Source organism: Bombina bombina, chromosome 11 (assembly GCF_027579735.1).
Source record: "Bombina bombina isolate aBomBom1 chromosome 11, aBomBom1.pri, whole genome shotgun sequence".
Lineage (NCBI taxonomy): Eukaryota > Metazoa > Chordata > Amphibia > Anura > Bombinatoridae > Bombina > Bombina bombina.
The window spans coordinates 91,633,890-91,647,334 of NC_069509.1; the positions used below are offsets into that span (position 1 = coordinate 91,633,890).

The window sequence follows — 13,445 nt, forward strand, 5'->3', positions numbered from 1 at the left end:
CGAATAGTTTCCACCTTGAAGGACGGAACCCTGAGGAATTTGTTGAGACACTTTAGTTCTAGGATGGGACAGAAAGTTCCCTCCTTTTTCAAATAGATTTGAATAGAATCTTTGACCTTGTTCCTCTAGAGGGACTGGAACAATAACTCCCAGAGAATATAGGTCCTCTACACAATTTAAGAAAGCCTCCCTCTTTAACTGGTTTAAGGATAGTCTTGACAGGAGATATCTGCCCCTTGGAGGACAAGATCTGAATCCTATTTTGTAACCCTAAGATACTATGTTCACAGCCCATGGATCTGGGACATCGCGTATCCAAGCCTGTCAAAAAAGAGAAAGCCTGTCCCCCACCTGGTCCAAAATCGGATCGGGGTCGGACCCTTCATGCTGATTTCAGTCAGCAGAAGGTTTCTTGTTTTGCTTTCCCTTATTCCAAGGCTTGCTGGATTTCCAATTGGAGCTGGATTGCACTGGTTTGGAAGAGGAAGAGTAGGACTGCTGTCTCTTAAAGTTGCGAAAGGAACAAAAATTAGAAGTTTGTCGACCCTTAGGTCTATTCTTCTTGTCCTAATATAGGAAAGATTTCTTTCCACCTGTAATTTCTGAAATGATTTCCGCCAGACCAGGACCAAATAGAGTTTTACCCCTATAAGGTAAAGACAAAAGCTTAGCCTTTGAAGATACATCAGCCGACCAAGATTTTAACCACAGAGCTCTGCGAGCTAGAAAAGTGAAGCTAGATATCTTAGCTCCCAATCTAATTACCTGTATGTTGGCATCACAGATAAAGGTATTGGCCAGTTTAAGAAATTTGAACCTATCTTACATCTCCTCTACCGTAGTCTCTTCTGATATCAGATCAGACAGGGCATCGCACCAATAAGATGCTGCTTCCGCAACCGTAGCAATACTTGCCGCAGGTTGCCACTGTAATCCTTGATGGATGTACATATTTTTTAAGTAAGCCTCTAGATTCGTATCCATTGGATCCTTAAAAGAACAACTATCCTCTATAGGAATGGTAGTTATTTTAGCTAGAGTAGAGATAGGTCCCTCTATTTTAGAGTCCTGAATGGAGTCAGCAACCGGGAACAACTTTTTAAAAACAGGAGAAGGGGAAAAGGGAACCCCTGGCTTATTTTATTCCTGACTATAATTTCAGACATCTTGTCTGGAACAGGAAAAACATCCTCAGACATTGGAGAATCATAAACTCTATTAAGTTTAGAGGACTTCTTAGGGTTGACAGCAACCGAAGGTTCAGAGTCATCCGAGGTAGCTAGAACCTCCTTTAGAAGCAATCGGAGATGTTCAAGCTTAAATCGGAAATTAACTTCAGATTCAGAATATTTTTCCCCCATAGTTTCAGAGTCAGGGATTTTACCTTCAGAAGCTACTGAAGTATCCTCCTCATCTGACATTTGAGAAAGGTTGGACAGCGCAGTTTTAGAGTCAGAAACCTTGCTAACAGACAAATGTTTAGATTTCCTCTTGCGCTTACCCAAAGAAGGGAAAGCTGACAAAGCCGCAGATACTGCAGAAGTAATCTGAGCGGCAAAATCCCCAGGTAAATAAACACCCCCAGGTGGTTGAGAGGACACAGAAGGCACAGTATGAGAAATAATTAAGGCTTGGGACGTTTGAGGAGAAAGCTTAGGCATGTCACGCACAGCATTATCCTGAGAGACACTTGGCTCAAAAGGGAGTAATCTGTCTTTAAATTTTAAAGTTTTAGCTAAGCATGAGGAACAAAATTGAATTAGCAGAACAATTTGAGCCTCTAAACATAGTAAGTATTTATCCACAGACATAGACTGATCTAATTCTGAATCCATAGCTACAGAATTCAGCTCCAAAATATAACCAAATTAGTGAGAAATAAAAGAAATTTAAAATTTTTAGTAGAGATTTATATAATTTAATTACAGATAGCAGATAAAATGAACCCCTAATAAGCAACCTCAGATTGCCTAAGGTTCCTACTGGACAGGATTGACACCCCACTAGCAAGAGGAAGCAAGACTCTCCTGCAGAGATCCTCTCCTCTATCCACAGAAGCTTCTTGACAAACGATTTGCTTGAAAAGAAGATGTTAAGTCGCAAAGCCGACACTGATCCTCAATGCGAGACACCTCCTATGCATTACAGGTTCATAAAGCTCCAGTACGATACAGCGTAAAAGCGGGCATCAAGTGAGCGGATCAAAAAATGAACTGCGCCACTAAAAGTGCGCAAAAATAGTAAACCACTTCTTTAAAGCAAAACCGTTATCCTCATATGACTATTATAGTCTCTCTGAAATGATTTCCACAATCATGTATCATAGCCTATGTCTAATATAGTCCAAACATGTCTGTCATAGCTGTCAAAAAAACACTAGACACCAAACTTCTCCAAGTAAGTGTGTCTAAAAGGGAGGTGCGTCAAAAGAGAATGGTATATCACCAAACACTACCTTACTAATTTGATATTGTGTTAAATAATATATGAACTGTAATGTCAAGGTATATAGGCAAATCGGTATCTTGATAGATTACTATTGCTATAACACTAAACAGGTGGAAAACTATTATACAATAATTCAGCAAATATAACAGCAAATGTAATTGTTCCCAAATGAGGTGATCCAAACAAATGTGATCGACGTATGATGACCATAGGCAGCTCTCTCCAAAGAAGTGAAGATAATAAAAACAAGTCCTGAAAGACAAAAAACGAGAGGCGCTCTTGGTGCAGCAAGTTCTAAACAAACACTAATAGTAGAACGATGGTAGTCAAATACTCACAAAGGACATTGCACATACAAAGTCCAGAGCAAGGCTTAAAAGTATCAAACACTTTATTAAAACAAATAAAATTGTTGCTTAGCAACACGTTTCTCGGCTTAGTGCCGTTTCATCAGGCAATATTTGCACTCAACTGAGAAATACCAGTGCACACAAATGTGCAAGTGCAGTGCAATGCGAATGTGAACTCGCGTTTGCACTGCATGAAAGCTTTGTGCTCACGAGAGCGCGCTTCCACAGGCTCCAATGGGAGCCTCGTTCTCATGCCGTGAGGGGGTGAGTCGCGCAGCAAATGTAAATATGTATGTATATGAATATATACATATATATTTATGTGTTAATATGTGTATATACATATATATTTACAGGTAACACACAGCCCCCATGGACTCACCAACTTTTAACCCCTTATAACTGTAACAACCCACACCCGCCAACTTTTAACCCCTTATAACTGCTTTTAGCAGTTATATTTTTAAAAAGTAAAGATGCTATTTTTTTTTTATTTTAAAAACAAAAAACACACCACTTTATTTTGGGGGTGATTGGGGGACATTTAGAACATTAACCAGAGATCTGTTCTCTGTTTAATTTTCTGAGCGTTAATTGCTACCGCAAGCTAGTGGTAGCAATAACCAGCCACTTGTAATGGCTGGTTATTTACTGCGCGCCCGTAAACGGACAAATTCGCCCATTTGCGGACAAGCAATAAATTAGCGCTCCACTTGTAATCTAGCCCATTGTGTTAGCGAATGACAAGAGGCAGCTAGGTCTCAGTAGTGCATTGCTGCTCCCGAGCCTAACTAGGTATACTTTTCAACAAAGGACAACAAGAGAACACAACAATTTAGCGTATAGAAGTAAATTGGAAAGTTATTTAAAATTACAGCTTTTTCTGAAACATGAAATTTTTACTTTATAGCAGCTTCTCTAAAGGATTACAATGTACCCCATAAACAGAACCTATCTACTTATACTTTTTCTTATGACGTACCGTGTTAAGACATTCATGCATCTTGTCCACCAGATAAATATAGAGATCATTCAAGAAATCCTGAAGCTTCTCTGGATCATCAAACGCAGTTGTTTTCTGAAACTTCTCTCTTACAATCTTCACCACTGAATGCTGCAAATAAGGAAACCAAAAAAAAAGAAAATAAACTTTGTTTTAGACTCAAAGTCTATGGAAAATCTTATTTGTCCAGTACCACTTGCTATTTACAAGAAAGTCTTCCCATGTTCACAATGGATTTAAAGGGACAGGAAACCCCAAAAATGTAATTCATGATTCGGATATAACATAAAATTTTAAACAATTTTCAGATTTACTCATACAAGTAATTTACAAATTTACAAATATGCTTCATTCTCTTGTTATCCTTTGCTGAAGGAGCAGCATTGCACTACTGGCAGCTATCTAAACACATCTAGTTAGCCAATCACAAGAGACAAATGTGTGCAGGCACCAATCAACAGCTAGCTCCCACTAGTGTAGGGTATGTGCGTATTCATTTTCAACAAGGGATACCAAGAGAACAAAGCAGATTTGAAAATAGAAGTGATTTTTAAAGTGTCTTAAAATGACATGCTCTATCTGAATCATGCAAGTTTAATTTTGACTTTCCTATCCCTTTAAGATCTAATTGTAAGTTCCATCTAGAACTGCTGAAGACTGTAATGTCCTAAAAACATAATTTATGCTTACCAGATAAATTCCTTTCCTTCCGGATAGGGAGAGTCCACGACTTCATTCCTTACTGTTGGGAAATACAACACCTGGCCACCAGGAGGAGGCAAATACACCCCAGCCAAAGGCTTAAATATCCCTCCCACTTCCTCATTACCCCAGTCATTCTGCCGAGGGAACAAGGAAAAGTAGGAGAAATATCAGCGTATAAATGGTGCCAGAAGAATAAGATAAATAATAGGGGGCCGCCCTTAGACAAGAAAAAACATGTGGGGGCCGTGGACTCTCCCTATTCGGAAGGAAAGGAATTTATCTGGTAAGCATAAATTATGTTTTCCTTCCTAAGATAGGGAGAGTCCACGGTTTCATTCCTTACTGTTGGGAAAACTATATTTAAGTTCCAGAGCACACTAAATGAATAACGGGAGGGAACAAAAAGTAAGAGACTGACTCTATTCTGAGGGCACCATAGCCTGCAAAACTTTTCTCCCAAAAGCTGCTTCAGCTGAAGCAAAAATTTGAAAAAGTGTGTAAGGAGGACCAGGTAGCCACCTTACAAATATGATCCATAGAGGCCTTGTTCTTAAAGGCCCAAGAGGAAGCCACTGCTCTAGTGGAATGAGCCATTATCCTCTCAGAAGGATGATGTCCCGCTGTCTTGTAAGCTAAGCGGATGACACTCCTTAACCAAAAAGATAGGGAAACCGAAGTAGGCTTCTGCCCCTTACGCTTCCCCGAATAGACAACAAACAAATAGGAAAATTGTCTAAATTCCTTAGTAGCCTGAAGAAAGAACTTCAAGGTGCAAACCACATCCAAATGATGAAGTAAACGTTCCTTCGATGAAGAAGGATTAGGACACAAGGAAGGAACCACAATGTCTTGATTGATGTTGCGATCTGACACAACCTTAGGAAGAAAACCTAATTTAGTACGTAAAACTGCCCTATCTACATAAAAAATCAGATAAGGGAACTAACATCGCAAAGCAGAGATCTCAAAAACTATGCGTGCAGAGGTAATAGCCATTATAAAGAGAACTTTCCAAGATAACAATTTAATGTCAACGGAATAAAGAGGCTTAAACAGAGCCTGTTGCAAAACACAAAGAACAAGATTTAGGGGCCGATTTATCAAGCTCCTTATGGACAGACATTGCCGGAAATTAACCTATATTGCTATTTATTGCTATATTGCTGTCCGCATTCAGCAAGGTCTGTCGACCATGATCCGTTGACATTTGATAAATCGGCCCCTTAGGCTCCAATGAGGAGCCCCAGATCTAAACACAGGTCTGATCCTAATCAGAGCCTTAACAAAGGACTGCACGTCTGGAAGCTCAGCCATCCTCTTGTGCAATAAATGCGACAGGGCCGAAATCTGTCCTCTCAAGGAACTAGCAGAAAGGCCCTTCTACAGTCAATCTTGGAGAAAAGATAAGATCCTGGTAACCTTAACTCTGTGCCAGGAAAAACCACACTCTTCACACCAGAATAAGTAGGTCCTCCACCCTTTGTGGTAGATACGCTGATTAACTGGTTTACAAGCATGAAAAAGAGTATAAATGACACTCTCAGAGAAACCTCTCTTTGCTAAGACTAAGTGTTCAATCTCCACGCACTCAGCCTCAGAGAATCTAGATTTCGATGAACAAATGGACCTTGTAACAGCAGGTTTCTGCGACAAGGTAACTTCCACAGAGGAGATGAGGACATCTCCACTAGATCCGCGAACCACGTCCTTCGCGGCCATGATGGAGCATTTAGGATTACCCGCTCCTGCTTGATGCGGGCCACCAAGGAAGAAGCAGTAATGGAGGAAAAAGATATATGAGTTTGAACCTCCAGGGCACTGCTAGTGCATCTATTAGATCCGCTTGGAGATCCCTCGACCTCAACCATACCAGGGCAGCTTGGTATTGAGATGGGATGCCATGAGATCTATCTCCGGCGTCCCCCACTTGCTGCATATCTCTGCAAACACCTTGGGATGGAGAGACCATTTCCCTGGGTGGCAGCATTGTCTGCTGAAAAAATCCACCTCCCAGTTGTCCACACCTGGAATGTGGATCGCTAACAGCGAACAGCTGTGGGCCTCCGCCCACTCCAGAATCTGAGATACTTCCTTCATCGCCAAGGAACTTCTCGTTCCCCCCTGATGGTTTATGTAAGCCACCGAGGATATATTGTCTGATTGGAATCTGATAAACTGGAACGAACCCAGAAGTGGCCAAGCCTTCAAGGCATTGAAGATTGCCTGTAGTTACAAAATTGATCGGGAGGGAGGACTGATTCCACAACCCCTGTGCCTTTCTGGCACCCCAAACAGCTCCCCATCCGGATAGGCTTGTGTCTGTAGTCATAATCTCCCAGGATGGTCTTAGAAAGCACGTCCCTCGGGACAGATGATCTGGACAGAGCGATTCTCTCGACCGGATGTCTTATACAATCTGTAGAGACAGATCAGAATAATCGCCGTTCCACTGTCTCAGCATGCACAGTTGTAAAGGTCTGAGACGGAACCTGGCAAAAGGAATGATGTCCATGCAGGACACCATGAGACCAATCACCTCCATACACTGAGCCACAGAGGAACTTAAGGAGGGCAAGACATGCCGAAGTTAGCTTGCAACGTCTCTGGTCTGTTACAAATATCCTCATGGATATGGAGTCTACTATAGCACACAGGAATTCCACCCTGGTACTTGGGATAAGAGAACTCTTCTCCAAGTTAATCTTCCATCCATGTGATCGTAAAAGACTGAGAAGGGACTCTGAGTATTCTTCCCTAAGACGACAAGATGGTGCTTGCACCAGAATATCATCCAAGTATGGGGCTACTGTAATACCCTGAGTTCTGGTAAAGGCTAGAAGAGCCCCAAGAACCTTCGTAAGGATTCTTAGAGCAGTAGCTAGGCCAAACAGAAGGGCAATGAACTGGAAGTACTGGTCCAGGAATGCAAACATCAGGAACTGAAAGTGTCTCCTGTGGATTGGAACATGAAGGTAAGCGTCCTTCAGATCTATAGTGGTTATAAACTGGCCTTCCTGAACTAAAGGAAGGATGGACCTTATCGTCTCCAACTTGAAGGAAGGGACACTGAGAAATTTGTTTAAGCACTTAAGGAATTGGGCAGAAAGTTCCCTCCTTCTTTGGGACCACGAAAAGGTTTGAATAAAACCCCAAACCTTTTTCTTCGATAGGCACCAGGACAACTCCTAAGGATAATAGGTCCCGAAAGCACCCTAGAAAGGCATCCCTCTTTTCTGGTCTGTAGACAGGTTCGAGAGTAAGAATCTGCCCCTGGGCGCATGAGATTTGAAGCCTATCTTGTATCCCTGAGTACGACCTTCAGGACCCATGGATCCTGTACGTCCCTGAACCAAGGGTCTAAAAAAAGAGACAGTCTGCCCCCTACACAATCTGATCCCGGATCGGGGCTGCCCCTTCATGACGATTTGTTTTTGGTGGGCTTCTTATTCTGCTTGGACTTATTCCAAGACTGATCCGGCTTCCAAGTACACTTGGGTTGCTCGGGCTTGGAGGAGGATTGCTGTCGTTGGGATTTGTCAGAACGAAAATTATAAGATTGTTGTCCCTTAGACTTGTTCTTCTTATATTGCGGTAGGAAGGCACCCTTGTCACCGGTAACCGTAGAAATAATGGAGTCCAGGCCTGGACCACAAAGCCAGAGGCCTTTGCATTTAGGCGAATAATTTGCATGTTCACATCACAGATAAAAGAATTAGCAATTCTCAGAGCTTTAATTCTATCTTAAATATCTTCGAGGGGAGACTCCACCTCAATGAGTTCCGACAAAGAATCACACCAGTAGGTAGTTGCTCTGGCAACCGCGGCAACTGCAGCCTCCGGTTGAAATAAAAATCCTGTATGTTGAAACATCTTTCTCAGAAAGGCTTCCATTTTCTTATCCATCAGCTCTCTTAACGAAGAACTATCCTCAATAGGTATAGTAGTACGTTTAGCAAGCATAGAGATAGCACCATCCACCTTAGGAATAGAGCCCCACAAATCCAGTTGAGAGTCCGGGACAGGGAACAACTTTTTTATAAGTAGACGAGGGGGAAAAGGAAGATCCAATTCTTTCCCATTCTTGTTAAAAATGTTTGCCCTTTTAACCAAAACAGGAAAAGTCAAAGGAACTTTCCTGTCTTCGTAAACTCTGTCTAATTTAGGTATCATAGGTTCTTCAGACAGCGCAGCCTCTGGAATCTCTAACGTAGACAGAACCTCTTTTAATAAAAAAATGCAAGTGCTCAATTTTAAATCTAAAGGACGGTTCCTCCTCAGCAGGAAGCTTAGACACTAAGGACTCTGACCCCGAAAGTTCACCCTCTGTAACTACAGAGGTTAACTCATCATCGGATAACTAGGATATAATAGCTAAATCCGATAAATATTTAGATGACTCCAGGTCAGGAGAGCTATGTTTAACCTTTCTCTTGCGTTTGTTAGAGCGAGGTAATGCACTGAGGGCCACAGACACCGCCGTTTGTAATTGCGCGGCAAAGTCCGCAGGAAGAAGGCCCCCTCCGGATGGAGGCTTAGATGTGCTAGGGGGAACTGCATGTGGGGTAGATAATGTAGCAAGGGTAGTAATCTCACGGGACGCCGAGTCCTGAGAGGTAGACGGCTCAGAGGGACTAATAGCCTTAGCAGGCTTGTCTCTCTTTTTAGACTTTATAACAGTGTTAATGTGATGTGGAACATAATTGAGTGGCCGGGAAAACCATGGCCTCCTCACAATATAAACAAGTATGATTTAGTACTGATGAAGTACCTTCTAACATATCAGAGTCCTCCATAGCTCAGGTTATACCCACAGAAGGACACAAATAAAAACGTTTTTTTTTTTATATATACCCCCAATGGCTGGGGCACTCACCACCTCCTAGACCCAGACAGTGAACAGAGGAAACGCTCTCCTCAGGTTCAAGTCTCAGCCGGAAGGGAGGAAATAAACATAGACCACATGCTATGTCCGTGCATCATCTGTGAGTACACAGTTTTCTTTTCCTGCATAATAACTGTATTTGTTTCTTTCCTGAGTGGGTCACGTCCTGGTTTCCTCTCAGTATGCTAGCGTGTGTTTATATTATCACTCTAGCAGTTGGGTCTAATCCTGGACTAATTCTATACGGCTGACAGAACAAACGGGCCATAATATGGACCCCGCTGAGCTATCCATGGCCGTCGCCCACCAGGGACAATTGCTGGGATCCCATGCCACACATTACCAATCCCTGGACTCCAAACTGGATCAGATAACTGCTTTACTACAAAGTCTGGTTGCTCCAATACAATACAACCCTACCTCACTGGCTTTGCCTCCTCCTTCAGTTCCAGCAACCCATCATCAAGGGCAAATTGGCCCTAGGATACCCCTTCCTGACAAATATGATGGTCACCCCGAAGATTGTAGGGTTTTTTTAACCAATGCCGCCTTCATTTTCGCAACAGCGCTGCACTGTTCACTACACATTCTTCAAGGATAACATTTCTTATATCCTTGATGAAAGGAAAAGCCCTGGCCTGGGTATCCCCCTTGTTGGAAAAGAATGAGCCTATACTTCAGGATGTGGATTTCTTCCTGTCTGTATTTTCGACTGTCTTTGACAAACCTGGAAGATCTTCAGCTGTGGAAGCCTATCTTTTAGACCTATGTCAGGGAACCCAATCTGTGGCACAGTATGCAATTGAATTCCGCACACTTGCGGCCGAGACCTCTTGGAATCAAGGAGCTCTTCGTAAGGGTCTCTCTGAATGTCTCAAAGACAAGCTAGTATATCAGGATCTTCCAGAATCCCTAGAAGATCTAATCAATCTTTGTATCAGACTTGATGCTAGGTATAGCGAACAACAACATGAAAGAGAGAGAACTCGCAAGCCTTTATCTCGCTCTTCATTTCGTCTAGCACCCCGTTTCTCCAATCCTGTGTCTACTGCTTCTACCTCTACCGATCAAATAGAACCTATGAAAGTTGGTACCATAAAGTTAACAGAGACCGAACGCCAGAGAAGACGCTCATATGGTCTATGCCTATACTGTGGTCTAAAGGGACACTTGTTGAGGGATTGTCCCACCAGACCAGTAAAAGCCAGGGCTTAACTCCAGATTGAGGGACTGAGTTAAGCCAAATTTAATTCTCTTCCCTCAACAACAAACTCTTTGTGCCAGTAACTCTTCATCTTGGAGATTGTAAACTCTATACTCAAGGCCTCATTGACTCCGGTGCTGGAGGTGTGTTCATAGATTCTACCATTGCAACCACAAACAGAATACCTCTACGTTCCAAAGGGCACTATGTAACGGTCTCCACTGTCAGCGGTGGTCCACTGGGTTCTGGACTCATTCAGTTTTCTACCAGGCCATTACTATTTTCCATTGGAGTTCTCCATTCTGAAACAATCAGTCTTGATGTCATTCCGACTCCCCAATATCCCATAATCTTGGGTCTCCCTGGCTCCAGTTACATAACCCTACATTTTCTTGGGCACAGGGCAAACTCACTTCTTGGGGTTCTTCATGTTTGATCAACTGTTTACATACTCCCGTCAAACGACCAGTCACCATAGCACTCGCTTCTGAAACCTCTAACTCCTTAGCCATTTCCTACCTGGAGTTTCTTGATGTTTTCTCCAAAAAAGAGACGGAACGCCTTCCTCCACATCGTCCCTTCAATTGTCCCATAGACTTGCTCCCTGGAGCTCCTTTGCCCCGTGGCAAGACTAATCCTCGTTCCAGACCCAAAAATCTAACCCTGGAAGAGTATATCAAGGATAACCTGGCTAGAGGTTTTATAAGACCGTCTTCTTAACCTGTGGGGGCTGGTTTCTTTTTTGTGGAAAAAAGGGACGGAGGCCTTCGACCCTGTATAGACTTTCGAGGTCTTAATCAGATCACTGTAAAGAACAGTTATCCATTACCCCTAATCCCCGAATTGTTCACCTATATGCAAGGATCCACTATATTTACCAAATTGGATCTTCGTGGCGCATACAACCTCAGCTGAATGCGCAAGGGAGATGAATGGAAAACAGCTTTTAATACCCGCTTTGGGCATCGGGTCATGCCTTTTGGGCTTTGCAATGCCCCCGCAGCGTTCCAAACACTTTGTAAATTAGATTTTCCGGGATTATTTGAATGTCTTTGTCATCATCTACCTTGACCATACTCCATAGAGGAGAAGCTTTTCAAGAATAAAGAAAGAAAAAAGGAAAAAGAAAAGAAAAAAAAGACAACAACAACAATAAAAAAAGTTTATCTACCTTACTCCAGAGAGGAGAAGTTTATTGGAAAGACAAGCACATATCAACTCCAGGGACATCAATTTTTTTCCTGCTGGAAGGTACTGCACACCAGTCAAGGAACATCATTACCACAGATAGGGATTATATCCCCTCCACGCATCTAACATACCTCACATGTTTGAGGTTTAAAAAGGTGAGCAACTCTAATCTCACTTTCTTCATATTTTGCCTAGTACTGACATACTGCACCATAATTTGGTTTTGTTTTTTGTTTTTCTCCCTTCTATGTGCGCTGAGCTCTGAAACCCTACTCACAATCTTCTATTTTCACATTCCATTTGATGATAGTGGAATATTCAGAAACAAGCTGCCATTGAAATATATCAGGAGAAGTGATACAGCAAAATAAACATTTGCCACATACACAGCGCAGATCAAGGAACTCTCAAGCACTATCCCATATATGTATATATATATATATATATATATATATATGTGTGTGTGTTGTGTATTTATAATATATCTACATGTGTACACATATACAGTATATATATATATATATATATATATATATATACGGTATAATATATACACAGTATATATATATATTCCTACACACACACACATATATATATATATATATATATATATATATATATATATATATATACATACACACACACACATGGCTTTCGAAATATCCCTCCCAGCTTGAAGTACAAAGTAAATGTTTATCTCTTTACATGACAATTTTTTTTTTTAAAGTGAAGTTGCTTAAATTGATATTGTAGCAGGAAATAAATGTTTGTGCACAACTGGTCCCTAGGTAACCTGAATAAAACTGATTTTCAATTTTAAGACTAGTCTCTACTTTAGTAAACTAGTGGGAGCTGCCTTGTCAACCAGTTGTCAGTCTGTCCCTAGAGATCAGTTGTTTTGGGGGGTTTTCAGAAACAATGTAAATGCTTGATTCTTGAATTAAAAGTCTATTTATATATAAATATCACAGGACACGAGGGGAAAAAATTATTGAAGGGTACATTAATATCAGAGACAAGCCCCTTTAGATAAATACTTCCAAGTTAAGTATCCCCCATTTAGATTAATACTTCAAGTATTCATGTAAAGGGGGGAGTCAAAGTGTAAATGTAATAAAAATATATATTATACTTGTTACTTGGGATGGTATTTGGGAATATTCTTTATTTTAAATATATATATACCAGACCCGGACGCATTTTATTTTGTGTCGCTTTAGCCTTTATATTGCAATTAAAAACATGGTAGGGGAGGGGCATATGAGGTGGGAGGAGCACATGAGATGGGAGGAGCATTCGGGTGGGGGAGGGGCATATTAGGTGGGAGGAGAACAGTAGGTGGGAGGGGCATTAGGGGAGGGGAGAGGCAGAGGAGGTAGGTGTGTGGGGGGCCCTGCCATACTTTTGCCCGGGGGCCCTGGTTGGTCTCCGTCCGCCCCTGACGGCACCCCTTACTTCCATTATAAAAAAGGGGCAACAATGTAAAGAGTGGACCACAGATGCTATTCAGGCTTTTTATTCTCTAAAAAAAGGCTTTTGCTTCTGCACCCATTCTTCGTCATCCTAATCCTGAATACCAATTTATCCTGGAAGTGGATGCTTCCTCAGTAGCTGCAGGAGCAGTCCTTTCTCAACGTACTCCTGAGTCTGGCAAGATTCATC

The 13,445-nt window shown here is 41.9% G+C and overlaps 1 protein-coding gene across 1 annotated transcript in view; it reads right to left on the reverse strand.

Moving 5' to 3' along the window:
• The window catches only part of CFAP70 (cilia and flagella associated protein 70), a 576,575-nt gene that overhangs the window by 260,290 nt on the left and 302,840 nt on the right, over window positions 1-13,445 (reverse strand). Inside the window, exon 14 of the mRNA XM_053694219.1 lies at window positions 3,781-3,912. Within this exon, the coding sequence (XP_053550194.1) occupies window positions 3,781-3,912 (132 nt within the window). The remainder of the gene's footprint in view (window positions 1-3,780; window positions 3,913-13,445) is intronic.